Source organism: Micropterus salmoides, unplaced genomic scaffold (genome assembly GCF_014851395.1).
Source record: "Micropterus salmoides isolate LMB-PRFRI ecotype aquatic unplaced genomic scaffold, ASM1485139v1 Ms_hic_scaffold_2, whole genome shotgun sequence".
In the NCBI taxonomy this organism is placed as follows: domain Eukaryota; kingdom Metazoa; phylum Chordata; class Actinopteri; order Centrarchiformes; family Centrarchidae; genus Micropterus; species Micropterus salmoides.
Window position 1 is genome coordinate 43,317,714 of NW_024041150.1, and position 26,027 is coordinate 43,343,740.

The 26,027-nt window shown below is 41.8% G+C and overlaps 1 protein-coding gene and 1 long non-coding RNA gene across 2 annotated transcripts; one reads left to right on the plus strand and one right to left on the minus strand.

Moving 5' to 3' along the window:
* Positions 1–1,823: 1,823 nt before the first annotated feature.
* LOC119911652 (V-set domain containing T-cell activation inhibitor 1-like) lies at positions 1,824–8,627 on the minus strand. Its single transcript, XM_038730609.1, has 3 exons — positions 8,448–8,627; positions 4,483–4,824; positions 1,824–2,119 (listed from the first exon to the last, which is right to left on the minus strand). The coding sequence occupies exons 1-3, from the start codon at positions 8,515–8,517 to the stop codon at positions 2,004–2,006; spliced, it is 528 nt and encodes a 175-aa protein (XP_038586537.1). The 5' UTR covers positions 8,518–8,627; the 3' UTR covers positions 1,824–2,003.
* An 11,777-nt stretch (positions 8,628–20,404) lies between these two features.
* On the plus strand, positions 20,405–21,358 carry LOC119911703. Its single transcript, XR_005445986.1, has 2 exons — positions 20,405–20,435; positions 20,728–21,358. It is a non-coding gene; the product is annotated as an uncharacterized LOC119911703 (long non-coding RNA).
* The last annotated feature ends 4,669 nt before the right edge of the window (positions 21,359–26,027 follow it).

The following is a 26,027-nucleotide window of genomic DNA, read 5'->3' on the forward strand; positions in this document are numbered from 1 at the left end:
TGAGATATTTCAAGCCTTTATTTGATATAATTTTGATGATTATTGCGTACAGCTTATGAAAACCCCAAATTGAAAATCTCAGAAAATTTGAATATTACATGAAATCAATTTAAAAAAAGGATTTTAAACAGAAATGTCAGCCCTCTGAAAAGTATAATCATGAATATGTACTCAGTGCGGCGTGGCATGGATGCTATCAGCCTGTGGCACTGCTGAGGTGTTACGGAAGACCAGGATGCTTCAATAGCGGCCTTCAGCTCTTCTGCATTGTTCGGTCTCTTTCCCTCTTTCTCTTGGCAATGCCCCATAGATTCTCTATGGGGTTCAGGTCAGGCGAGTTTGCTGGCCAATCAAGCACAGTAATCCCATGGTCATTGAACCAGGTTTTGGTACTTTTGACAGTGTGGGCAGGTGCCAAGTCCTGCTGGAAAATGAGAAGCAAAATGTGCTCTCATCAGAAAAGAGGATTTTGGACCACTGAGAAACAGACCAGTTCTTTTTTTCTTTAGTCCAGGTAAGACGCTTCTGACGTTGTTGTTCAGGAGCAGCTTGACAAGAGGAATACGACATTTGAAGCCCATGTCCAGGACCCGTCTGTGTGTGCTGACTCTTGATGCAGTAACTCCAGCCTCAGTCCACTCCTTCTGAAGCTCCCCCACACATTTGAATGGCCTTTTCCTGACAATCCTCCTGTCATCCCTGCTGCTTGTGCACCTTTTTCTTCCACACTTTTCCCTTCCACTTAACTTTCTATTAATGTGCCTTGACACAGCACATCCAACTTCTTTTGCAATTACCTTTTTAGCTTTTCCCTCCTTGTGGAGGGTGTCAATGATGGTTTTCTGCACAACTGTCAGGTCAGCAGTCTTCCCCATGTTGTGATTTCCACTGAACCAGACTGAGAGACTAATTAAAGGCACAGGAACCCTTTGCAGGTGAATTTGGTGTTTTCATAAGCTGTACGCAATAATCAAAATATATTATAGTATAGTATAGTAAAATATATTAGTTTCACCTTTTAAGTTGAATTACTGAAATAAATGAATATTTGCACGATATGCTAATTTTTCGCGTTTCACCTGTAGCAGTAGAATCCGTGGGCTGTGATTATTCGCTTAAAACGCGTTGTGTGTGAACACTCAAAATGTCCTGCGGTCAAACTCGTGCGAGTAAAGCGAGGTGAATATGAAATTCGCTTTCGGTGTGACCGCAGCTTAATGGGACACTTGCTACTGAACATTGACTGTTCTATTTCGTACAGGCCTATACTCATTGAATCTGAAGTTAGAGTACGTAACTATCGTTTATGCTGCTCTATGTTAACATGTTGCAGAAGGTACCTGATGTTATGATCGTGGCTCTATACTCTAACTTTTAATAAGCAAAATAAAAGGTAATGCCCTGGCAGTGGCAAATAGCTTTGGTTTTGTATTTGATTTGATTACATTAATGTTTAAGTTGAGATTTAAAATAATTTTTTTATTGCTTCTGTGTAAAGGGAATACTGCTGGTAAAAAGCACATTATTTGTTTAAAGTGTTTGCAAACCAGATGTTATTGCACTCCGCGACTCCGAGGGGCCAAGCGACTAGGTTATGATTTTAAGAACGTTCCGAAGACTGATATCTTCCCCAATGCTAATCAGCATGCAGTGTGTAGCTATCCACTATGGCATTTGATCGCTTGTTTTGCTTTTGTTTGTCTTTTATTTATTTCTGTATCCATAGCCAGTGAGCAACAGACTTTCAAAATAATAATAATAAAAACTTCATTATCATGAGATAAAATAATTGTTAATGAATTACTGTATTAACATGCCCAGCACACTATTAACGTTTTTTATTTTAAATTAAATTTACAACTGAAAGTTTCAATTCAGGTTTTTATTTCATGAAAAATTCCACAAAATAATTGTTGTAGTTATTACACTATTACACCGCCATTACATTTTTCCTGGCGCGCATCCCCAAGGGGTGTGTGCACCAAACTTTGGGAATCACTGTTTTAGGCCATAAAATGAACAGCAAGAGCAACAAGAAGCACAGCAATAACTGGCAGACCGACCATCAGTCCAACATTTATCTCCTTGTCTCCTCCCTCCTTGTGTCCAGCTGTGTGACCTGCAGAGCAGAAACAGGTGTGAGGTATCAGCTGTCAGCAGGTGAACAGAATGTCAGACATTATCTACTGCACTTTGATCACATGACTCGTAGCAGCTGTTTCCTCTAAAGTCTCATCAGCAACATCTTTCTAAAACACAAACATCTGATCTGTGATGTTTCTCAGCTCAACTACCAGGAAGCAGCTTCACCTGAGAGACAAAGAGACACTCTGAGCTCTACACGCTCACCTGAGAGACAAAGAGACACTCTGAGCTCTACACGCTGACCTGAAAGACAAAGAGACGCTCTCAGCTCTACACACTCACCTGAGAGACAAAGAGACACTCTGAGCTCTACACGCTCACCTGAGAGACAAAGAGACACTCTGAGCTCTAAACGCTCACCTGAGAGACAAAGAGACACTCTGAGCTCTACACACTCACCTGAGAGACGCTCTGAGCTCTACATGCTCACCTGAGAGACAGAGAGACACTCTGAGCTCTACGCGCTCACCTGAGAGACAAAGAGACGCTCTGAGCTCTACACGCTCACCTGAGAGACAGAGAGACACTCTGAGCTCTACGCGCTCACCTGAGAGACAAAGAGACGCTCTGAGCTCTACACGCTCACCTGAGAGACAGAGAGACACTCTGAGCTCTACGCGTTCACCTGAGAGACAAAGAGACACTCTGAGCTCTACACGCTCACCTGAGAGACAGAGAGACACTCTGAGCTCTACACGCTCACCTGAGAGACAGAGAGACACTCTGAGCTCTACACACTCACCTGAGAGACAGAGAGACAATCTGAGCTCTACGCGCTCACCTGAGAGACAGAGAGACACTCTGAACTCTACGCGCTCACCTGAGAGACAAAGAGACACTCTGAGCTCTACGCGCTCACCTGAGAGACAAAGAGACACTCTGAGCTCTATGCGCTCACCTGAGAGACAAAGAGACACTCTGAGCTCTACACACTCACCTGAGAGACAGAGAGACAATCTGAGCTCTACGCGCTCACCTGAGAGACAGAGAGGCACTCTGAACTCTACGCGCTCACCTGAGAGACAAAGAGACGCTCTCAGCTCTACACACTCACCTGAGAGACAAAGAGACACTCTGAGCTCTACACGCTCACCTGAGAGACAAAGAGACACTCTGAGCTCTAAACGCTCACCTGAGAGACAGAGAGACACTCTGAGCTCTACACACTCACCTGAGAGATGCTTTGAGCTCTACATGCTCACCTGAGAGACAGAGAGACACTCTGAGCTCTACGCGCTCACCTGAGAGACAAAGAGACGCTCTGAGCTCTACACGCTCACCTGAGAGACAGAGAGACACTCTGAGCTCTACGCGTTCACCTGAGAGACAAAGAGACACTCTGAGCTCTACACACTCACCTGAGAGACAAAGAGACACTCTGAGCTCTACGCGCTCACCTGAGAGACACTCTGAGCTCTATGCGCTAACCTGAGAGACAAAGAGACACTCTGAGCTCTACGCGCTCACCTGAGAGACAAAGAGACACTCTGAGCTCTACACGCTCACCTGAGAGACAAAGAGACACTGAGCTCTACACGCTCACCTGAGAGACAAAGAGACACTCTGAGCTCTACACACTCACCTGAGAGACGCTCTGAGCTCTACACACTCACCTGAGAGACAAAGAGACACTCTGAGCTCTACACACTCACCTGAGAGACAGAGAGACACTCTGAGCTCTACGCGTTCACCTGAGAGACAAAGAGACACTCTGAGCTCTACACACTCACCTGAGAGACAGAGAGACAATCTGAGCTCTACGCGCTCACCTGAGAGACAAAGAGACACTCTGAACTCTACGTGCTCACCTGAGAGACAAAGAGACACTCTGAGCTCTACGCGCTCACCTGAGAGACAAAGAGACACTCTGAGCTCTACGCGCTCACCTGAGAGACAAAGAGACACTCTGAGCTCTACACGCTCACATGAGAGACAAAGAGACACTGAGCTCTACACGCTCACCTGAGAGACAGAGAGACACTGAGCTCTACATGCTCATCTGAGAGACAAAGAGACACTCTGAGCTCTATTCAGAGACACTCTGAGCTCTACGTGCTCACCTGAGAGACAAAGAGACGTTGAGCTCTACTCAGAGACACTCTGAGCTCTACATGCTCATCTGAGAGACAAAGAGACACTCTGAGCTCTATTCAGAGACACTCTGAGCTCTACGTGCTCACCTGAGAGACAAAGAGACGTTGAGCTCTACTCAGAGACACTCTGAGCTCTACATGCTCATCTGAGAGACAAAGAGACACTCTGAGCTCTACGTGCTCACCTGAGAGACAAAGAGACGTTGAGCTCTACTCAGAGACACTCTGAGCTCTACACGCTCACCTGTCACTGTCAACTTGATGACGCTGCTGGGATCAGATTTGCCTTCCTTGTTTCCTTCTCTAATCTGACACTCATATGTTCCAGTGTCGTTGATGTCGACGTTCTTCAGAATTACAGAAGCGTCTCCGTTCTTCATCTCTGGATCTCTCAGATTCACTCGACCACGAAAAGATGGATGCTGGTTGTTTTCATTTGAGCCACCGTCTCTGAAGAGGAAGACAAAACTGTCATCTGGCTTCAGGTCAGTTCTGCTCCACCCTATCAGTGAGATGTCAGCACCTCTGTGACTCTGACACTGAAGAGTGACGTCCTCTCCAGGCTTCACCTTCACCTCCTGTGTCTCTGAACAGAAAGAGAAAAGCCTCCAGTCAGGACTTGTAATGTTTCCTGTTGTTCAAACATCTTTTGATGGAAGCAGCAGAGATCAGGTCTCTATAAAACAGCACATGTGAACTCAGCAGCATTTCAAGTTCGAGTTCGAGTCCCTACAGTATGAAACTGCTTTACTTCTCAGAGAGACAAATGAAGCTGCTGGATCTGCATGGACAGACACCACGAGAGGGGAGAGGACACATGTTGGTCTCTGCTGTCTATTCGTCCACACAGTAAACTACAGTGCTGGAGAGGAACAGAGCTTGAATATTCCCGTATGTGGTGATGACACTTTTCACTAGTTCAGTCAAAATAAACTTCAGGAGGTTACAAACACATCCAGCTTCAAATTCTACCAAGTACATGTATATTTTTATAAATAATATAAACTATATTCACCAGAGAGAGAAGTCTGCTAAAGAAATTGTCTGCACAAAAACATGGAAAGAATAAGAAAAATAAGGGCCAGAATTTCTCTAAGCAAACGCTGCGAGGGACAGACTTTTTTTTATGGTTTAATTAGCAATTTTCAATTTCACAAAATATTTAGTATAACGCTTTTATTAGCCTATATTCTGATCGTCAGGAAATATAAACTAACCATTTTTTTAATACAGTCTGCTATTATGTATTTTCAACATTATTGTGCAGGTTACACCTGCAGTTACTGGTGGTAACAGCACATGTGGGTTAATAGGCTACTACAGGTCATGGGCAGCTAAAGAAACTATTATCAGGCAAGAATTTTTCATTATTATGTGACTGGAGGAAGTCACTGAGGTAGTCAAACAACTCCACAGTGGCAACGCCCCAGGGATTGATGAGAACCACCCAGAAATGCTAGCCCTTCTCAGGGCTATCCAATCCCTGTACATCCAAAGCGAGAGCTGTGTCTCTTTCCAGGTGAGGGTTGGCCTTCGCCAGGGCTGCGCTTTGTCACCAATCCTGTTTGTGATATTCATGGACAGGATATCGAGGCATAGTCGTGGCGAGGAGGGGCTGCGGTTCGGTGGGCTTGGGATCTCTCTCCGCTTTTTGCGGATGATATGGTCCTGATGGCATCATCGGTCCATGACCTTCAGCTCTCACTGGATTGGTTCGCAGCAGAGTGTGAAGCGGTTGTGATCAGGATTAGCACATCTAAATCTGAGACCATGGTTCTCAGCGGGGAACTGGTGGAGTGCCAACTCCAAGTAGGGAATGAGTCCTTACCCCAAGTGAAGGAGTTCAAGTACCTCGGGGTCTTGTTCACGAGTGAGGGGAGACTGGAGCAGGAGACTGGCCGGAGAATCGGAGCAGTGGGGGCGGTATTGCACTCACTTTACTGCAAACATGTGACAGAGCTGGTAAATGTGGCTCGGGAAAGAGAAGTTTGGGGTCCCCTGCTGGAGCTGCTGCCCCCACAACCCGACCCCGAATAAGTGGATGTAGATGGATGACTACTTTGGCTTTTTAATCAACTTTGACCTTGTCTTTCACCTGTCTTTATTAAGTCTATCTTGAAATGGAGAAATGAAAATAGGAATTTCAAAAAACCAAAATCGGACCGTTGTTTGAATTTGGTTTAGTCAGTTTTCGTTTTTCGATTCAGAAACTTTTTTTTCCGTTTCTTGGTTTTTGGTTTGAAACGACAAACGAAAAAAAGGTGGTTATCTCGTTTAAAAATTTGCTCCTGCACCTAGTTAAACCTACGTTGTGGGGACATGTACCATATCAAACACACAAAAAAGCCACAAGAACCCATACCATAAACCTAGTAGGAACTTAGCCATTTTGAATTGAATGTGTGATTTTAACCCATTTTTCTCAGTTTCCAGGGTGTGTACTTTAACAAACTCCTCCAAGGGAATTAATCCAATCTACTTCAAATTTCTGCTGTGCCTTCTAAAGGCATTGACGATGAAAAGTTGTGCTATCTGTGAGTTTTTGTCAATGGGCGTGTCCGTGGCGTGGCGTTCAAAATTGGTGATTTGCCATGAAACAGGATGTTGTTATAACTTCCGTGTACGTGATCATATCTGCACCAAACTGTACATGTATGATGAGAGTCCTGCCCTAAACACATCCATATGCCAACAAACACTCAATGTCACAGCGCCACCTGCTGGCAACGGGAGTGTCAAGTTTCATGCTGTTCTGTACTACTCCTACATATTTGCCTCACCTGATCGAAACAGTCTCACAACATCCTTAAGACATTTATGATGCTATGTGAATGTCATTGGCATGGCGTCAATGTTCGATGCTTCGCCATGACACACAAAGTTCTTGAAATTTCACTGTACATGCTCATATCTCTACCAGATTTCATACATTTAATAAGGGTCACGCCTTGAACATATCTACAGGTCAAAATTCACTCAACCTCATAGCGCCACCTGCTGGAATCAGTGTCCATGCTCAGATCTGTACCAAACTTTACAGGGTTGATAAGAGTCCCGCTCTGAATACATCTACATTCACTCAACATCATAGCGTCACCCACTGGTAACAGGAAATAAGCCCTTTTCTGACAAAAATAATTTGATTTACATGGCATTTTCACTGCGTTGTCCACACTTCACTTACTGCTGTACAAAATATAATTAGCGGGAGGTGTCTAGCGGCACCTGGGGGACACAGGAAGTGACGTTTAAATACCTCCTGACCGTCCAAGAGGTGCTCCAATTCAGGGCACGTCTCCCAACCTCCGGCTGCTGTCATGGCGTGATGGCTCACCCAACGCTGCTTGCAGCTTTAATATAAAACTACCCGTTTTATTTATGTTTGCAAATGAGCAAGAAATAGGTAGACTGGATACAGTTGGTACACTTTTTGCTTTTTCCATTACCACATCAAAACTTTGGGCTGAAAAGAAGTTTTTTCATATGATATTTCCTGTACTTGTTTACTAAAATATGAATAATCAATAACATCCAAAAGTATTTCATATTTCGCCGCAATTATCTCATAAACACAAGAAGCGTTTTTGCATTTCAGTTCATCATTTTAATAGTAAGTTAAAAATAACAGAAGCAACAGTTCTATTTGAATAACAGGTAAAAAGTTTCTTTTAATCAGAAAAAACGTTGAACAATTGCAAACAGCAAGATTAACTGTTAATCTGTAATCTTACATCGTGCATCTGAACAGCATGTGCCTCATTAGGATTTTACTGACCACCTCGAACATTTCTTTAGATTTGAAGACGATCATGAAACAAAGTCATGCAATATATGTCAATTTTTAGAGCACAGATTAAGGTTTACTGAAATGTAGCCTAAGTCATATAAAAAAAATCTTTCGCCGATATCTTCAGACTGGAGACGCGCATACTTCCAAATGTCCCACCAAGAGGACGCTAATATGCATGTGTAAACCCAAAATCACAGATCAGTCTTGTTGCGCACTTGAGTTATTTAAGGTGTTTCAACTGTACCCCTGTACCAACTCAGTCTACCCAGAGTGGCAACAACATCTGTCTAAATACGGAAAACTCCCGCGGATCAGCTGTTCTACCATCGTCTTCTGATATCTGGGTTTTATGCTGTTGTATAAAACAAAAACTTTCTTCCTCTTTATACCAAAGCACATGGCACACTCACTCCTCTTACCTTGACACAGAACAAAGATCCATGAACTTGCGAACAAAGTAAGGAGCAGCTCTGATGTTAAAGTGAACATGACAGCAGAGATGCAGCAGCTGATGGAGCTGAGACCAGACTGAGTTCTTCTTCCTGCTCTGTAGCTGTAGTTTGGTCAAAGCCAAAGATATAGACTGTTTGGTCAAAGCAGATCAGATTGGCTTTCTAGCGGGAGGGACGGCATAACTGGCCTCTTTGGTGTTACTGAATTCCCCATAGGGGTATTTGTTTTTATTTTTATATAGGCTATAAAATGTTCAACAATATTTGGCACAATGAACGGTTGCAACGGTGTTGTTGTTTACAAGAAACAAAGCACACAGTAGAGAAGAAAATGACAAAATAAAAACGAAAATAAACAAACTAACAAGTGGTAAAGGGACTTCAGTTAATTTTAAGGCATTTTTTCTATTTCATACAGGGATTTGTGCAAATAAATTTTTTTGAAGACAGTAAATAAAGGCTGTTTTTTATACATTTACATTCGTGGATGAGATACCAAGATAATTAAAGTAGGCTATTTAGAAGCAGTTCATAGTTGTTGCTCTTCATTATAACTCCTAATGTGATGTGTCTAGTGAAACTGAAGGGAGACTGGAGAGTAGGCTCCAGCCAATCATGTGACAGGAGAACGTTGATGATACACGGAGCAACTTTTAAAGCAACGATGCTGGACAATGTTGCTGTCATGTTGCTGTCCGTTGAAAACATAGTCGGACTTGCCACCAGCAAGTTTGCTCAATGAGTTGCCCCGTGTATCATCAGCTGTACGGGCAGAAGGAAAACAAGTGGTCCGTGGTGTCTATGTCCTCCTCATCACATAATATACAGTTATTTTGATCAAAATTATTCCTCCTGTGAGGAGTTCTCTTAAAGGATTTGAAAATAAAATTTTCACCAGATAATTTCCATATGTGTCTAGTAAATTGTTGACAGACCAAATGTTGTTTTCCATCCATTCATTGAAATACGGGGACTTATTTCTAAAGAGAATAAATCTGCACTAATGGGTAGCCTACATCAGGGGGAGTAAAAATGTGTTTGTACAGTAATTTCCAATACAACAGCACTTGTGAATGTAATGCAGACAGTTTTATAGATATAGTTTTGGAAAATCAAAGTCACAGCGTAAAATTAAATCAATACCTCAAATCCTGTTAAATGCCTGGAAACGCCAAATACTACCACTGTTTACTAGAAAGGATCTCCATGTATACAGTCAAAGTCTGTGGCTTGAAGTCCACCATCTTCATAGTCTTTCACTACAGTTCAGATAGTGAGGTTTTCTTTTCCAGATGTAATCAAAGTTTATTGTATTGATAGCTTTAGTAGCTTTGTTGGGAATAAACAGAGAATAGGCTGATTAAATGCATCTTGTGGTGTATAATATATGTGCATTTGACTCATAACAGTTTAAAATAGCACTGTAGCAGCAGGACAGAGGGTCAGTGACCTAAGGGGAGAGTAGTGATTGGTGGTTGTTCAGACACCACAATCTTAAAAGGCTTTCAATTTTTGTTATATAGATGCGACCAAAAAGAGAAAGATTATTTAACCATCTGTCATACATTTAAGGTTTCACTTAACTTAGTATGTTTGGTGATATGTGTACCTGAGTATTTGACTGTAGTTTTAATAAGGATACCAGTTGCTGCCTCACGGTGGCAGTCATGTTTAGCTAATAACTCACACAGTTCTGTAATTTCAGTAGCCTTTGCCTGCTCAACATTTTTAAGAAACAAGGCTGTGTCGTCAGCCAGCTGACTTATAATTATTTGGTAATAAAAGACATATTTGTTCAATGTCTAATGTTTATGATGAGGACTGACAGCATTTCAGCTGTGAAGAGTGAAAGTGAGATGGGGCAGGATTGTTTTATACCTCTGTTGATAGCGAAGCGAGGGGTGGTGCCACCTGAGAGAGACACTGAGCTGTTGGTGTCCTTCTAAAATATTTTGTAGTGTTTCTAAATTTCTCCCTAAAGCCACTGAGTTCCAAAGCCCTGAAAATAAAGGAGTGTTTAACCGTGTAAAATGCTTTATAAGAATCCAAAGAGAGAACAAAGCCATCATCGTTATTTATATGCTCATTGTAACAAAGTAAAACAAGGACAAGGCGGCCGTTATTGTGTATTTGTACCTTTCATAAATCCATCACTTATTATTTGAGTGAGACCCTCTTTTAGACTATTTGAGAATATGTGTTAGCAATTTGCACTCATTGTTTAAAAGTTTTACTCCCTTCAGTTGTCCAGGAATTTGGGATCTTTGTCTGGTCTTGGTATGATTAGAATAGATTTTTTGATTTACTGCATTTTGTGCAGTTAAAATTACATAAAAATTACAATAACAATAAAAACAAATAATAATAAACAAAAAAATACCAAGGCAAGAATTACCAAATTAAATAATGTGTGGGAAAAGGCAAAAAAACCCCAAATGGGCTTATTTGATGCCTCCACCTATACACATAATCAAAGTAAAAACAAAACAAATAATGTACGAAAAAAAAATTTTACTACATAAAGTAATGACAAACTAATAATAGAAAAAAATATATAAATAACATCAACAAATTAATTTTAATGACAATAACAGAAATATAAGAACAAAAATATGAACATAGAATAAAAGTAATCTCATTTCTATATAAGAAATTTTAAAACTAAAAAAAATGGGCTTTTAAATATCTTCTGTAACATTTTAATGAGGAGGAGTTAGATGCCAGGTGGGAAAAGCTATTCCATAATTTAGTACACTGCGACGGACTGGCGACCTCTGCCCGATGTCAGCTGGGATTGGCTCCAGCCCTCCGCGAACCTGACGATGGATGGATGGATTATATGTCGGCAATTCACAACAACAGTTATATCATAGTACTCAGCAGGTCTAGACCGTACTCTGTGATATTAGTAATGTCATGGGTTGGCTGAGTGAAGACTGAGGTGTGGACCCAAATTCAGACCAAAAGGCGAGGATGCAGTTCAAAAACATTTATTAAACACAAAACTGAACAAAACAGGCGTACATCAAGCACAAGGCAATGACCAAAACTGAAGTAATCCAACAAACCAAAGAATCCAGAGCACGGGCAGAGAAATTCAAAGAACAAGGAACAGGCAAGAACACTCAACATATGACACAAAGACGTAACAAAGACTGAAGACACAAGCAGGCATATACTATATATATATATATACAGTTGAGGTGGTTCAGGTATCTTATCAGGATCCTCTTGGAATTCTTCCTTTAGATGTTTTCCAGGCACATCCACCCAGTAGGAGACCCTGGGGTAGACCCAGGACACAGGGATTAAACATATCATATAGATAGATAAATATTAAGATGGTGCCACCTCTAGATTACTCTCCGTAGTGCTTTGTGTGTTTTTGTTTATTAACACTGTTTTCTGTCGTCCCTCTCTGTTAACATTTACCAGAGAAGAGCTCTTAAATATTGGACCTTCAACAGCTCACACTATTCCACCGCTCCTTAACAAACCCTTAACAAAACTGTAAACCGTTTTATTCACCGTGGAGTTTTCCTCGTTTGTTCTGGTCGCTGTTTACATTCCACCTCAGGCCTGTGTTAGTGAGGCGTTACTACACCTGGCAGAAAAGATAACTAACGAGGAGAAAAAACATCCAGACTCCCTGCTCATTGTTCTTGGGGACTTTAATCAAACCTCAGCCATGAACTTCCAAAGTACAGACAGCATATTAAGTGTCCCACCAGGGACACTAACACACTGGACCACTGCTCCACAACATTAAAGGACGCCAATCCTCCACTTCACAACCACACACCAACTCATGACAAACCCATGCAAACACGGGAAAAACGTGCAAACCTCCGCACAGAAAGGCCTAGGCTGACCGAGGTAGGGTTGGGATTAAGGGGTCGAGAAGGTAGGGAGGAAGGGGGTTGATCTGGGTTGTGGTGGCCGGAGTGGCTAGGAACCCGGGGGTCGAGACTCAACGGCCCAGCCACGCGTGGATGCGGGGGTAAGAGATGGAAGAGGCAGGAGCCCTGAAAGGAGTCTAATGAAGGGGTTTATTTGCTAAAGTATGTGTGGATGGTGGATGTTTTGATTTGAGAACCGAGTAAGCGTGGTAAAGATGATCAGTGATGCATCGTCGACGAGAGGCAGGGATGAACGAAGTGGTGAGGTTTGAACTGCACCGTCCTGAATAGTGCGATGAGAGTGTTTTGGTGTGACCAAGGATTACTTTGTGTACCGCGTGAGCCCCCAAAAGAATAGCAGAGATAGTTGTGGGGTACGACTCGTAGAGGGCGGGGGAGGGAGGACAGTTTCAGCGGCCACTTTGAGGTGAACTATCTGCCACTGTAGTGCTGAAGACCACCGGAAATGGTGGGGGGTGCAGCACATCTCGAGTACATCTTGAGTTGCTGCCCTAAGGCTCTGGGGGAAGGTCGATACATCTGGCGTCATGATCAGGTGCTCAAGAACATCTCTGAGAGCATCTGTAGTGACATTGCCAGCTGTCGGAGGTCAAAACCAAAGAAGCAAACCATCAGCTTCATCAGGGCCGGAGAGAAGCCAACAACAACAACATCTAAATCAACATCAGGACTTCCTGATCCGTGGGAGATTGCTACTAGTGCACAAGCTGAGGCTTGATCAACCTCAGCTTGGTGAGTGAGGTGTATGATGTTGGAAAGACCCGAAACACCCTTCCCCCTGCTTACAGTCTGTATGTTAAGCTAAGCTAACCACAACCTGACTCCAGATCAATCATTTCATCTCCCAGAGAGAAAGAGAGTGTTTCCAAAACGTTTAACTATTCCTTTAAAGAGATGTGGGTAATAGGAAGATCAGACAGACTAAACACAAGGACAAGACTCAGGAGGGTCCTTTTCATATCTATTAGCAAGTGGTCTTCATTATTTTTAATATTGACATATTTTGTATAAATAAGCAAATTTACTTTTTAGGGTAGTTTTCCCCGAATGGTTGTGAATTATCGCATGTCAATCACCGTGGAAACACTGACATAAGGGCTGAAATATTTAATAATAATAATAAGAAGAAGAATAATTTTTGATTCTTGTAATTATCACTACGACCTGAAAGTTGCAAAGGTCATACCGTTATTTAAGGAAGGGGATCCAAGCCTTTTCATTGCTGACCAATTTTTATTTTACCTTGCTTCTCTAAAGTTTTGGAAAAGCTCGTCTATGCAAGAACACCTCAATGATAACAATATCCTGTATATACGGCAACATGGATTTTAACAAAAACACCCAACATACATGGCTCTGTTACAACTTATAACATTAGAGCACAATATTTTAGCAAATGGTTACCATTTTTATGGATGTTATTATCAATTGGCTGAAGTCACTTTTTCACTGCAGGCACTAAACCCGGGAACTAGGAATGTTCGGACGAACTCTCTGTGTTTCCTCCGAAAGGACCAGGGTCTAAAAAGTAGTAGTTTCCCAGAGTAAAGGAACTTTGGCGGGAGGGGCTTGCCCTGCAGTGCATTTCTGAATGGTTCATTAGAGGCTACTCACTTTAAGTCTTTCATTTCGGGTGTTTTGAATCTACTTTATTTCTGCTGCCCGTCTCTTTTCCATCGCTGACTCAATGAAATTTGCAGACCAATAAATCACATCTGTTGTCATGAAATATCTTGAGAGGATAATGGTGTCGTTTCTTAAGCAAGATGTTGGTGAGCTTTCAGATCCCTTTCAGTTTGTTTGGAAGCAGAGACGTGGCACAGATGGCAGCATTAACAGCATTTCACATCTGGTCAGTAAACACCTTGAAGAGGCTTAGTGGGTATTTTGTTTGTTGATTTTAGCTTTCAGCTTTTAACACTCTGCAGCCTCACATGCTCATCCAGAAACTGAAACATGTTGACTCTTTTAGTCTTAATTGGAATTTTAGTTTTTTAACAAACTGTACTCAACAGGTCAGAGTAAACAATGCTCTCTCTGAGCCAGGGTCAGCTCTCCAGTACCTTTTACACTTTACACTAATGACTGCACTAGACTCCACTCTGACAATTACATGATCAAGTTCTCAGATGATACAGCAATCCTCGGCCTTATGCACAAGGACAGAAGTCCAGCAGCTTATCATACAGAAATTTAGGGATGTGTCCAGTGGTGTGAGGACAACTATCTGTGTGCTAAATGTGGCCAATACTGAGGAGATGGTGTTTGACCCAAAGGCTGTAGTCATCAAAAACTTACCCATCACTCAGGTTTACATACTGACAATGCACTCAGCTGGAAGGCTCACCTTCATAGTCTCTGCTCCAGACTTCAACAGAGGACTCATTTTCTACGTAGACTTAGTGTTTTGAGTCAAACAATAATTTTATTTCTGTTTTATCATGCAATGTTAGAGAGTATTCTAAGATACGATATAACAGCCTGGCATGGTAACCTGACACAGTACAGTCCAAATCCCAGGTCGCCTGTCAGGATCAGACAGCTATGAAGATTACGGGGGTCAAAAAACATTCATTTGAACCAATAGAAACACTCATTTGTGCCGACGTCTATTAAGCTTATAGACACTAGCATGTAACGTAGATGTTGGTCATAAAGGTTGGACAATATGTCAGATGTGCAGTGCAGACTGTATGCGTTGTGCCACTAAGTGCAGCTACCGTGAGAAGGTGTGAATGTGTATATTCATTCATTCATATAGGACCTGTCTCATGTAAAGGAGAGCATGTGTTGTGTAGCATGAGACTTTGTGTTGAGAGATTTCTATTTTATTGTTATTTTTGTGTTGTATTTGAGGAGCTGCAGAACGGAGGGCAAAACAAATTTCCCTTCGGGGTCAATAAAGTTTGTCTTATGTTTGTTAACTTAATCTAAAAATGCTGTCCAATCAGGAGCAATCAGCTAAACAGAAGAAGAAGTTGTTCATTTGTGATCTTAAATGAACTTTTTTCATGTGAGTCTTTTCCAAGATCCTCCAAAAAGTCACACAGACTTGTGAACTCAGCACAGAAACCAATGCTGCGTTCCTGACGGCTCTGAACTCAGACAAGTTTTCCAAGTTGAAATATCTGACTTCCGACCTCAAAGCGCTCCAGGTGCATGATGGTGCATGACACCGAAAGTCAAAAAAAAAAAACATGGCTGAGTGAGACAAACTGATGTTTCTTTGTCAAGTGTTGAACAGTTGAACATCATCATTGGGATCCTAATCCAAAAAACACTTTTATTACTTCTACACAACATGTGTCGGGGTTGGCGTTGACCTGGAAGGGGCCGTCTTGTAGGAGGAGGACAACCAGCTACTTGCTGAGCGTGAAGGTGGTGACAGTCTGATTGGAGCTACATGGCGTGCGGCGTTGGTGAACGTCGTGTCAGCACTTCAGGAGGCCCCTGTAGACCTCAACTACTTTGCTCAGGTGAATGCTGTGATGGATGTCTGGCTGAGGAGCAGCTGCCTGTTGAATCTAAGCTGACCTGACCTCCAACTACACAACTGAAGTGTATTTCTAACTCCTAGTTTATTCCCAACGGTGAATTATCAGAAATACATGTTCAGAGTAGTGTCTTTATCTATGACAGCTGCGGTCGGCAACATCCGAGAAACCAGCAAGAGTCAGCTACATTTTAAAAGTACCCAACCCCTCCCTTCAGGCCCCCCTCCAAAACCTATAAATCCCCCAAAACACATGTTCATGTGCAACAATCGCACAAGCAGAGTGCACTGAGGTAGGTATGTCATCAAGTAAATAACTTGTAATTATCCTGAACACAGTTAAACGTCACCAGCTCTATTTCCAGGATACAAACTACATCAAATTAATTATCAAAACACCTTTTCTGAACAAACCTGTAGGTGCAGTTGTCTGAAATGGTCACTAGGGGTCAGGCTAGGACCATGATGGTGAAACATGAGCTACAGCGCTGCTTGTTTTCATAAAGTTAACAGAAAACAAATCATGTTCTTGTGTAACTATATTTTTTGAAAAGATGATCATCAAGTTAAAGAACCACTGGAAGAGCCGAGAACTTTCTCCTTTTGTCTGCAGACCTGAAACATCAGCAGGACTGAGTTTATGTTACAATAACTGCTCCACCTTCACTAAAGATAGGCTACCTTTTGTCTCTTTTAGTAGCTTTCCACTCTGAGATACTTGGTGACAGGACTTGTTTCATTTTCCGTTACAGGAAAGTAATGAAGAGCTTCATTGTGCTTCTTCTCTGGATGTGTGACAAAATGTTTGATGATCTAAAGTCTGTTTGTTCTTGTTCCCTTTCAGCCTGAGTGGCACGACTCAGTCTGTGACAGCCGTCCCTCTTCCACACTTTAAATAAAACCACTCATTAGAATCATTATTGTCTTTAATTCACTCACAGTAACAGCTCACTGCAGCTTGTGTTGCATATTGGACTTTAATTTGTGCACCGCGTTAACACGTGGAAACTATGGGGTTAGTTTTTATTTACTGCCGGGGCTGCACCACGAAGCGAGTCCAACCATGTTCAACACACCAAGGATATATTTCCGTTATCTGGCTTCACTGACACTAATAATTACGATCTACATAAGCGGTCCCACAAAGCTGGTTATCAACTCAGTAAATCAACCCAGGGTTTCCTAATGCAGCCAGGAGCGCGTTCACATTTAAGAGGCGGTGTTAGCAGCAGATGACCAATCACAGACTTGCAAGTCTACTGGCATCAGAGCGTCATATTTTACAGAGGAAGAACAAACTATGACACTATAGAAATACGACATAGTCGTAAGTAGCACAGCTGCAGCTGCGTTGATTTGAAGTGTTCTTATGAGCTGTATGAAAATATCAGCCTCTTTCAGCTCGGCTGTGTGTCCACATTAAAAGACTCGGCACTGAATAATTGGTCGTTCCACCTCACTTCAAAAATGAGATTAATTTATTTAACACACTCAAACGTGTTCCAAACATTGATCTAAATTAACTTCATAAAGCAACGAAACGGAAAATCCATTCATGCCATAAAATGTGCTCAAATAGTGGCTGAAAGGCGCCACATCGCAAAAGGTGCGGCGGGACATGAAGTCACAGTCTGTGCGATAGACTTAGATAGATACTAACCACAGTAGATACTAACCACAGTGATGTTAGTAAGGTTCAAAAGAATGCTGGGATTTGTCAGCAAAATTGTAGGCTGTTATCTAACATCACTGTGGTCCTTCAGTTATTGGTGTTCAGACAGCAGTGGTTAAAAAGAAAAGCTCTTGCAGGGAAACAGGATGAGCAATGCAGGCTAAACACTATAAAACGAGCCAGAGCGTATACACGCTGCAATGACCAGACACAGACTAAGGAAAGAAGCAATCACATATACACATGGGCTAACGAGCTGGGAGGGGATACACAGGTGAAAGACATGAGGGACAAATCAAGCACACAGATAGGTAGAGTGACAGCAGGGGAGAACTGACAGATACTAACAGATGCAAAACACAAGACAAGTCACTAACTGGAACTCAGAGCACTTAGCAGAAAAGCAGGCAGAAGAATTGCTGGGGGAACCGACAGAAGCAAATCTGTATGCAGGAAATAAACTAAACATAATAGGACAAAACTAAAACAGGCCAGAGAGGCAAACTGAATAATAAACTGAGTAACGAGAACAGACTAAAGCAGAACAATCAAAATCAGAATAATACTAAACAAATCGGACCAGAACTACACAAACAGACCCCCCAACAAGACACACAGACAGGACTGAAACACAAAACAGAGACAAAATAACAGATACAGAAAAGATTAAAAATAAAACAAACTGACTGAGAACTAACTAACTAAACAGAGCAGACACCCCCACAGTGTGACAAACACTTTCCAAAAGAAACAAAACATAATACAAAGGCAATACTATAAAAACTAACAATATTATAACATAGCATTAAGACAAGGCAATAAATAAACGGTAAAAAGAAAATAAGCAACAGTTATTTCAATTATTTCATAGTTAAGTTATAGCCATAGACTGCACAGCCTTAAAATCAGAAGTCCTGGAAAATGATCTCTAGAAAAGAGTAGGAACCCTAAATATGTTGTTGTTGGGCAGCCCGTTCTTCTCTCAGACATCTCTCGTCACATATCCATGCTTGGAGAAAGGGTGGCAAAGTGTAGTTATTTGACGCAAAAGGTATCCTTCGGTGTGTGTATGAGACGCCTCCAGGCGCATCGGTATTTGACACTAGTAGCGCTTCCGGCCACTAACGAAGTTTATGTTTAAGGCGTTGACAGTCCCCCGAAGCGCCTTACCCTAACCTTAACCATCACAGAAGTTTGTGCCTAAAGCTAAGTCATTTAATATCAAGGTCAACAGCGAGGGGCCGTTGCATCTGCATGTGCCGCCATCGTGTAACGTTATAAAATATGCATGTCGACCAGCAAACTCTGCAGCTGTGCACACAGTAGGGTTAGCCTCCTTTGTGTTGCAATGCACCAGCAAACTGCATCGTTTCATCCGCTGAAAGGAACTTTTTGGTAAAATAACTACGATGTCTCAAAGCATGGGTGACGCCTGAGATGAGAAGGGGTTGTGTTGAGAGTAATGTGTGCATGTGTAAAGAGGTTACGTCCCCCAAACAAAGACACAAAAGAGGGAAGACTAAATCATGTGTGTTGAGTCAGCAGGGGTGGTATTAAACGAGAAAAGTTGATCTACAGAAGAAAACATACCTGAAAGTGACACAGAATATCTGAGAGCCTCACTGCATCATGTTCTGTCATATATCTTTACTGTATTAAGACATAGTGATAAATCAATGGTATGTTTACTAATTTCCATTTTGAATTATTATCATTCATAATTATTAATTAATGATTACCAAGCTAACCTCTCTGGGCTGGTTGAAAACAAATAATAAAAATAAAGACTAGTCCAACTGTGCCACTGATGTCCAAGCTAGGGGGGGAAAAGTACTGTTGCCCAGTGTGTTAGTAACCACATGGTGCTGGTTAGTTTAGTCTATACTGTCGTTCCCAACAAAGTGTCAAGCTTTCACTGTGAGACATCTGGTCATTTAGCTAAAAATGTAAATATGTCCCTCCAGCCTCTCTGACTGTGAGTCCCAGCAGCTCTCAGCTGTTTTGAAGGACAGTCTGTCTCTCTGAGCTGTGAGGAGGACGACAGCTCTGCTGGATGGATGCTGAGGAGGAACACGAGTGAAGAAGGGCTGTCTGAATGCTGTAGTTTGTCTCTGTGTTAAGATGGACCAGTGATCCTGCAGAGTCCTGTCCTCCCCTGTGATGGAGGGACATGATGTCACTCTGCACTGTAAAACAAGGACCCCTCCCTCCAACCTCCCAGCTGGTTTCTATAAAGATGGCTCCCTCATCAGGACTGAGCCTACAGGTCACATGACCATCCACCATGTTAACAAGTCTGATGAAGGCCTCTACATGTCACGCTCTGCCGGTTGGCCATCCTTTGTGTTTACTTTTGAGTTTGGTATCTGCCTTGGTATGTTGAGTTTTGGGTTCTGTCCTGTCTAGTGTCCAGTATCTGTTATATAGTCTGCTTGTCATGTCAAGTCTCTGTTTTCCTCTGCTCTCTCTCTCTGCCTCGTTAGTCTCATGTCTGTCACCTGTGTTGCTCCCGCCCTGCTCGTTAGTCCCTGTGTATATATACCTGGTGTTTCTGTCTTGTCCTTGTCCGGTCATTGTTCATGTTACCCCCCCAGTCTGTCGTGTGTGTACTCTCTGCCTGTAACCAGCCTTGCTTGTCTCGTCTCGTCTTGACTCGTCTCCCGGTACTTTTGGATTTCAGTTATTCAGCCACTCACCTGTAAGTGTGCTCGCTTTTGTTTGTTTATTAAAACCCTTCGTTGTACCATACCTGCCCCGCTCTGTGTCCTGCGTTTGGGTTCTCCAACCTGCCTCCACACCACGATCGTGACACTACAAGTGTAACATCAGAGGTCGTGGAGAGTCTCCATCCAGCTGGATCTCTGTCACAGGTGAGGCGCTCAAAGATAATTCTCAAAATGACCTGGTTTTGTTTTCTACATTGAGTTCAGCAGGTTTCAGGACAGCAGAGATGATTCATGATGTGACAACATTTCTAACTTTGCAATCTGCAAAGAAACAAGAGTGAAATCTGTTTCTGAGTTTAACCTGCCATTTGATACTCTACTTAAACCAGACGGACATTATGAATTCACTTCTTTGTGTCTTTCTGTTAGCATGCTGTTGAATAATTTATCAATTTATTTTATTTTCTGTGCCTTTAATTATAATTGTTCGTTTTAGAGAAACCCACCACTACAAGTCCTGCTTCAACCACCTCTCCTCCTGGTTCCTCCTCTTCTCATCTCTCTGTGTTCTGGTCTGCTGTTCAATCTCTCGTGTTCTGGTTCTACTGGTGAGACGATGCCTCCACAGGAAACCTAAAGGTTGGACACAGATGTTTCTATTAACACTTGTTAATCCATGTGATGCAGTTCACATTTAAAGTTTCCATTAACACTTCTGGACGTACAAATAATAACAAGTTACAAACTGTTTCTTTAAGTCAGACGTCCATCAGGATTCTCATAAATCACATTGCTGCTGTTAATAAAACAATCTCACCACAGGGTCCATTTAGTGAGCTGTGGAGCTTTTGACTGAATAACATGATCTTCCTTGATTTAAATTTCTGCTCATTTTGGTTCATTCAGCTGAAGAAGAAGCTGGGGATGATGACATCACAAACCTACATCAGCCAATCAGACGCAGCAGAGGTAACAATGTTTTATTGATTCTGGTTTTCAGGGACAGTGAGTGTGCGTTCTTATTCTTATGTGTGAGGACCAAGTTGAATTTTAGACCTTGTGAGGAAATTTTTCTGAAATGAGGAGATGATATAAATGTTTATCAAAATAAATCAAATTTAAAATCATACAGTTTTCAGACTCATTGTGGTCTCTTTAGGTTAATGACAGTGTTGGTTTTGTGCCCTGCGATGAATCTGCTAACAGAAGCTAACAGCTCTGTGGTCGTCCAGTTTACTGTTTTCTTTTAACACTTGAAGGATGACATATAAATTATAAATGTACAGATCTCTGTACATTCTGCTCACACCCAATACATCAACATGTAGAGACAGTTCTACTGTTGGGTCTTAAACATAGTTGATCTGTTTGTTTTATTGTAAATAAAAGGTAAATTAAGTGAATAAAGTAAAGTAAAAGATGCACTCAGCAGACCAAAGACACTTGGTTGTGCACCTGCATCTAAACCACAGCAGCAACTTCCTCCTGTTGACTCCAGTGAGCTGAGGTCTGACGCTGGTGTGGTTTCTCACTATAGTTTGATCTGCTTTAGCTGATGGGGATGTGTTTGTCTATTTTTGTGCTGAAATGTGTGAACTTATTTTGTGGTCATCTAGATCCCTGTTTCAGATAAATACCCTCCAGTTATATTTGATCTTTCAATTTTATTATTTATATAGCGCCAAATCACAACAACAGTTATCTCACAGCGCTTTTCATAAAAGAGCAGGTCTAGGTCTTATTTACAGAAGCCCAACAGTTCCCACCAAGAGCAGCACTAGGCGACAGAGGCAAGGAAAAACTTCCTTTTAAGAGGCAGAAACCTCGAGCAGAACATGACTCAGGGTGGGCGGCCATCTGCCTCGAGTGTGTGTGTACAACAACAATAAGACTAGTAACAATAGTCGTTGCAGCAGAGGGTGTCGAGCAGGAACACGGGGGCAGCAGGTGACTCGCAACCACAGATCCAGACTCCACAGCTCCAGAGCCAGAAAACCTGCAGGAAGTGATAGGAGGAGAGAGACGAGAAAGCACAAGACTACCAGAAAGGGGAGAAGTTGTGTTAGTAACATGCAATAATGGGATAAGGTTGCATACAGAGGGAGAGAAAGTAGAGGAGAGAGGAGCTCAGTGCATCATGGGAAATCCCCCGGCACTCTAGTCCTATAGCAGCATAACTAAGGGATGGTTCAGGACTCACCTGAGCCAGCCCTAACTATAAGCTTTATCAAAGAGGAAAGTCTTGAGCCTACTCTTAAATGTGGAGATGGTGTCTGCCTCCTGAACCCAAACTGGAACCTGGTTCCACAGGAGAGGAGCTTGATAGCTGAACGCTCTGGCTCCTAGTCTACTTTTGGAGACTCTAGGAACCACAAGTAACCCTGCATTCTGGGAGCGCAGTGCTCTGGTGGGGTAGTAAGGTACTATGAGCTCTTTAAGATAAGATGGTGCCTGACCATTAAGAGCTTTGTAGGTAAGAAAACCTTTCACCTTTCACAGTAGTAAGAACAAGAAAACTATCAAACCTGCTGCCTTTTACAGAGTCTATAAAACAACTTATTATAATTCTACATGAAAAGTAATGAAATCATTCTACAGCAGTAGTATTATTACATGTGTTACAGTACTAGTAGTTCTAGTATAAAACATTATACTAACAGCACTTGTAACAGCTGTAGTTTTAACCCTTATTTAAAAATAACTAGTGTGTGTGTAGGGGTGATCCAAGTATCGTAGTTACTGTCAGTAATAATAGTGACATAGTAATGAACATAATAATAAAAGTTAACAACTTGTGCACCAGTGTTTGTGTTTATCTTGGTGACTTGTGGCTCTTCTGGAGGCCTCATTGGCTCACAGAGAAGCCTTCAGGTCTTAAACTAACATCTGAACATAATAATTAATACATTATAATTATAAGTAATTAGAATAATTAAGCCTTACTGTGTCACACACAAACTGAATTTAAAATAAAACAGATAAATACAACTAAACATTTTACGTATGGCTAAAACATTAGCACTAACAACTTGCAAGAAAGATATCTACACAGACACACAGTAAACATGATTTAGGAACAAAGCAGCCAATGCTGTAACAAAAATAACAACAAAAAAAATCTTTCTCACCTTAAAATTATTTTTCTCTCTAAACTTGTATGTGCTGCCACAGGGTGACACTTTTCCCCATGTGTAATAAGGACTAAACTGAGCATGTGCAGATTGAATCAGGTGATTCCTTATTGGAGAAATTTGAGGTGTCGCACTTTCACCTGCCACCGTCTTATACACAGTCTGCAACACACATTTTACTGGAGGCCGTTTTACCAATGCATCCAACCAAATAATACATATCTATACTTGACATGTTTTGTAAGTATGGGCAGCTGTATTACAAGTTCACTTTTAAAAGCTGCCCACAAAATGTAAGTCTGACAGTTCTGGAGCGGCCAAGTGGAGATCAGCTGATTGGAGGAGCCAAAATCAATCATGAGAAAATAAAGACATCAAGCAGATCCAAAACAGCAGTTGCAATCCAGGGAAGTGTGGCCAAAGACTGCCCCAACACAAAAAAAGACACACAGCTATTATTAACTAAATTAAATGATCTAATTGATTCTAACATCTTAAGGTAACATGAGTCATACATATCACTCGCACTCACACACACATAGCCATATACAGACAATTGGTCAGGACTCTGCTGCACGTTTGCACAAGACCAACCCTTATGTACTACTGAATTGTTTGCAACTATAGTTAAAATGGCGCTGTATTGCCACCTGCAGGAGAAAAACAAATGTGGAAATTGGCACATCAGGATGACAACCTACTATTTTAATATATAAAAAGATTTGACCTCCTTTCCGTTTTTTTACTGCCCCTCAGTCACTTCATCCGGGCGGCAAACACACAAAGAAAAACGCTAACGCAGTTGTTTTGTGAAATTCTCCTCTGGATAGTGAGTTACATCCATCAGTGACTTTGTTGTTTTTCTTCTCACAGCCTAAATGACATTCTGTGAACTATTACACAGAAAGTTCGCAAAAACATTTTGAGCTAAATCAACACCAGAAGTCACCTTTCTCCCATTTTGTGCCTCCTCGTCTCCTCCATCCTCCATCCTCCATCCTCTGTTGAGTTTTAAAAAGTTACAACAAACTTAATGTTTTCCAGTGTTTCAGTGTTTTTCTTCAAATGTAAAATTGCAGGATTTTAGGCCAGGCAATTGCATTAGAATGTTGATTAAACCATTGTTTGTATCCTCTTTGTAATGTGATGAAAACTGACACCTCTTTTTTTAGTGCCAGAAGGACTGTTTTGTTTTGACTGTTTCATTGACACTTAAGATAGGGTGTCAACCATTTTGGAGACAAGCCCAGTTGTTCTCTATGATTAATTTAGACAGTTTATTCCTGTGCATTGAAGGGGGGTTTCACGTCTGGGTTCGGTGCTCTTTTGTTCGACCACACCCTTCCCAATTGGGTGACGAAGAAGTTAACCAAACGACCAATGGCTATGGACCTAAGCCATTTGGAGGAAAATGGACCCGCCCACATACCTGGAGGATATTAACAATTTATTTTGTGAGAATCAGGACTGTAAGCTGTGGATCTGGGAAGAGAAAAAGCTTTTCAGTCCACTGCTGGAGGCGGCTTTAGCTCAGTCTGTTCGGACTTGACTGAAAGCTGTAAATCTGAACGGAGGACCAACTTTTCAGTCCACTGCAGTGTTATTTGTTTGTTCTGTAATGCCATCTCTTTATTCACTAATTTTTGTAATTAAATCTTTTTGTTAATATTCATTGGACTGAGCCTCTCCTTTCTCAAAATCTGATAAAACACAACACCCCCTGCCTGTGACCCACAAATTGATCAGCTCAATGCTTAAAATGTAGAAAAATGAGGAGTGAGGAGGCGTGCTGGAGGAGCTATAAGCGAGGATACAGCGATGCATTCTTTGCGGAAGTCTTTTCGCCAGCCATGATGTTGAAAAGAGGAGTGGCATGCAGCTGGACTATCCAACCCCATGGCGGGAGCAGGACTCTACGGTGGTCTTTTGTTCATTAATATCGAATCGGGACATTTCTAATTAGGTCAACTGATGTTGTTATTGTTGAATGGGATGTGTTGATGGGCAGGCAGGATCATAAAAATGAACACTGAATAGCGGCTGGGTGAAACAGGGTGAAGTGTCTCCCTGTGCATATTTACACATGTAGCAGCATAACCTGCTAACTTGATCAGATGTTAATTCATGTTCTGTGTTCTTCTACACATCCAAACGGTCTCACATAACAGTCTAGGTTCATACTATGAAACTGTTCAGAGCAGCTTGAAGTGGGACTTTTTTTCTAGCGTACCGGCACTTTTCACAAACTGCCGGTACTCGCCTCTGCCCTCTCTGTATCAGGTTCTCTGGGTGCAATGTGACGCTCACCTGTTCCTGTTCTCTCTCTGTTGGCAGACGAGGGAGAAGATCATGCAGCCGTGAGCAGAAAGTAGCTCGTTAATGTCACTTTTTGTGAACTGGTTTATCAGGACTTTTTCATCTAACTTTTGTTTTTACTCTGGAACGGAAGTACAATACTTCTACTAAAATAAAAAAGGTACTTAAAGTAAAATTACTGATTACTGTTAATTTAAACTTATTTGAAAAGTAACTACACATGACTCAGACTTTGTTACAGGAATAAGAGTAAATTTAAATGGTTGCTTCCACCTCTGCCTAACATGGTATCTAGTTTTGATAAACAGACAACAAACAACATATTACATGGATACTTTAACACTTATGA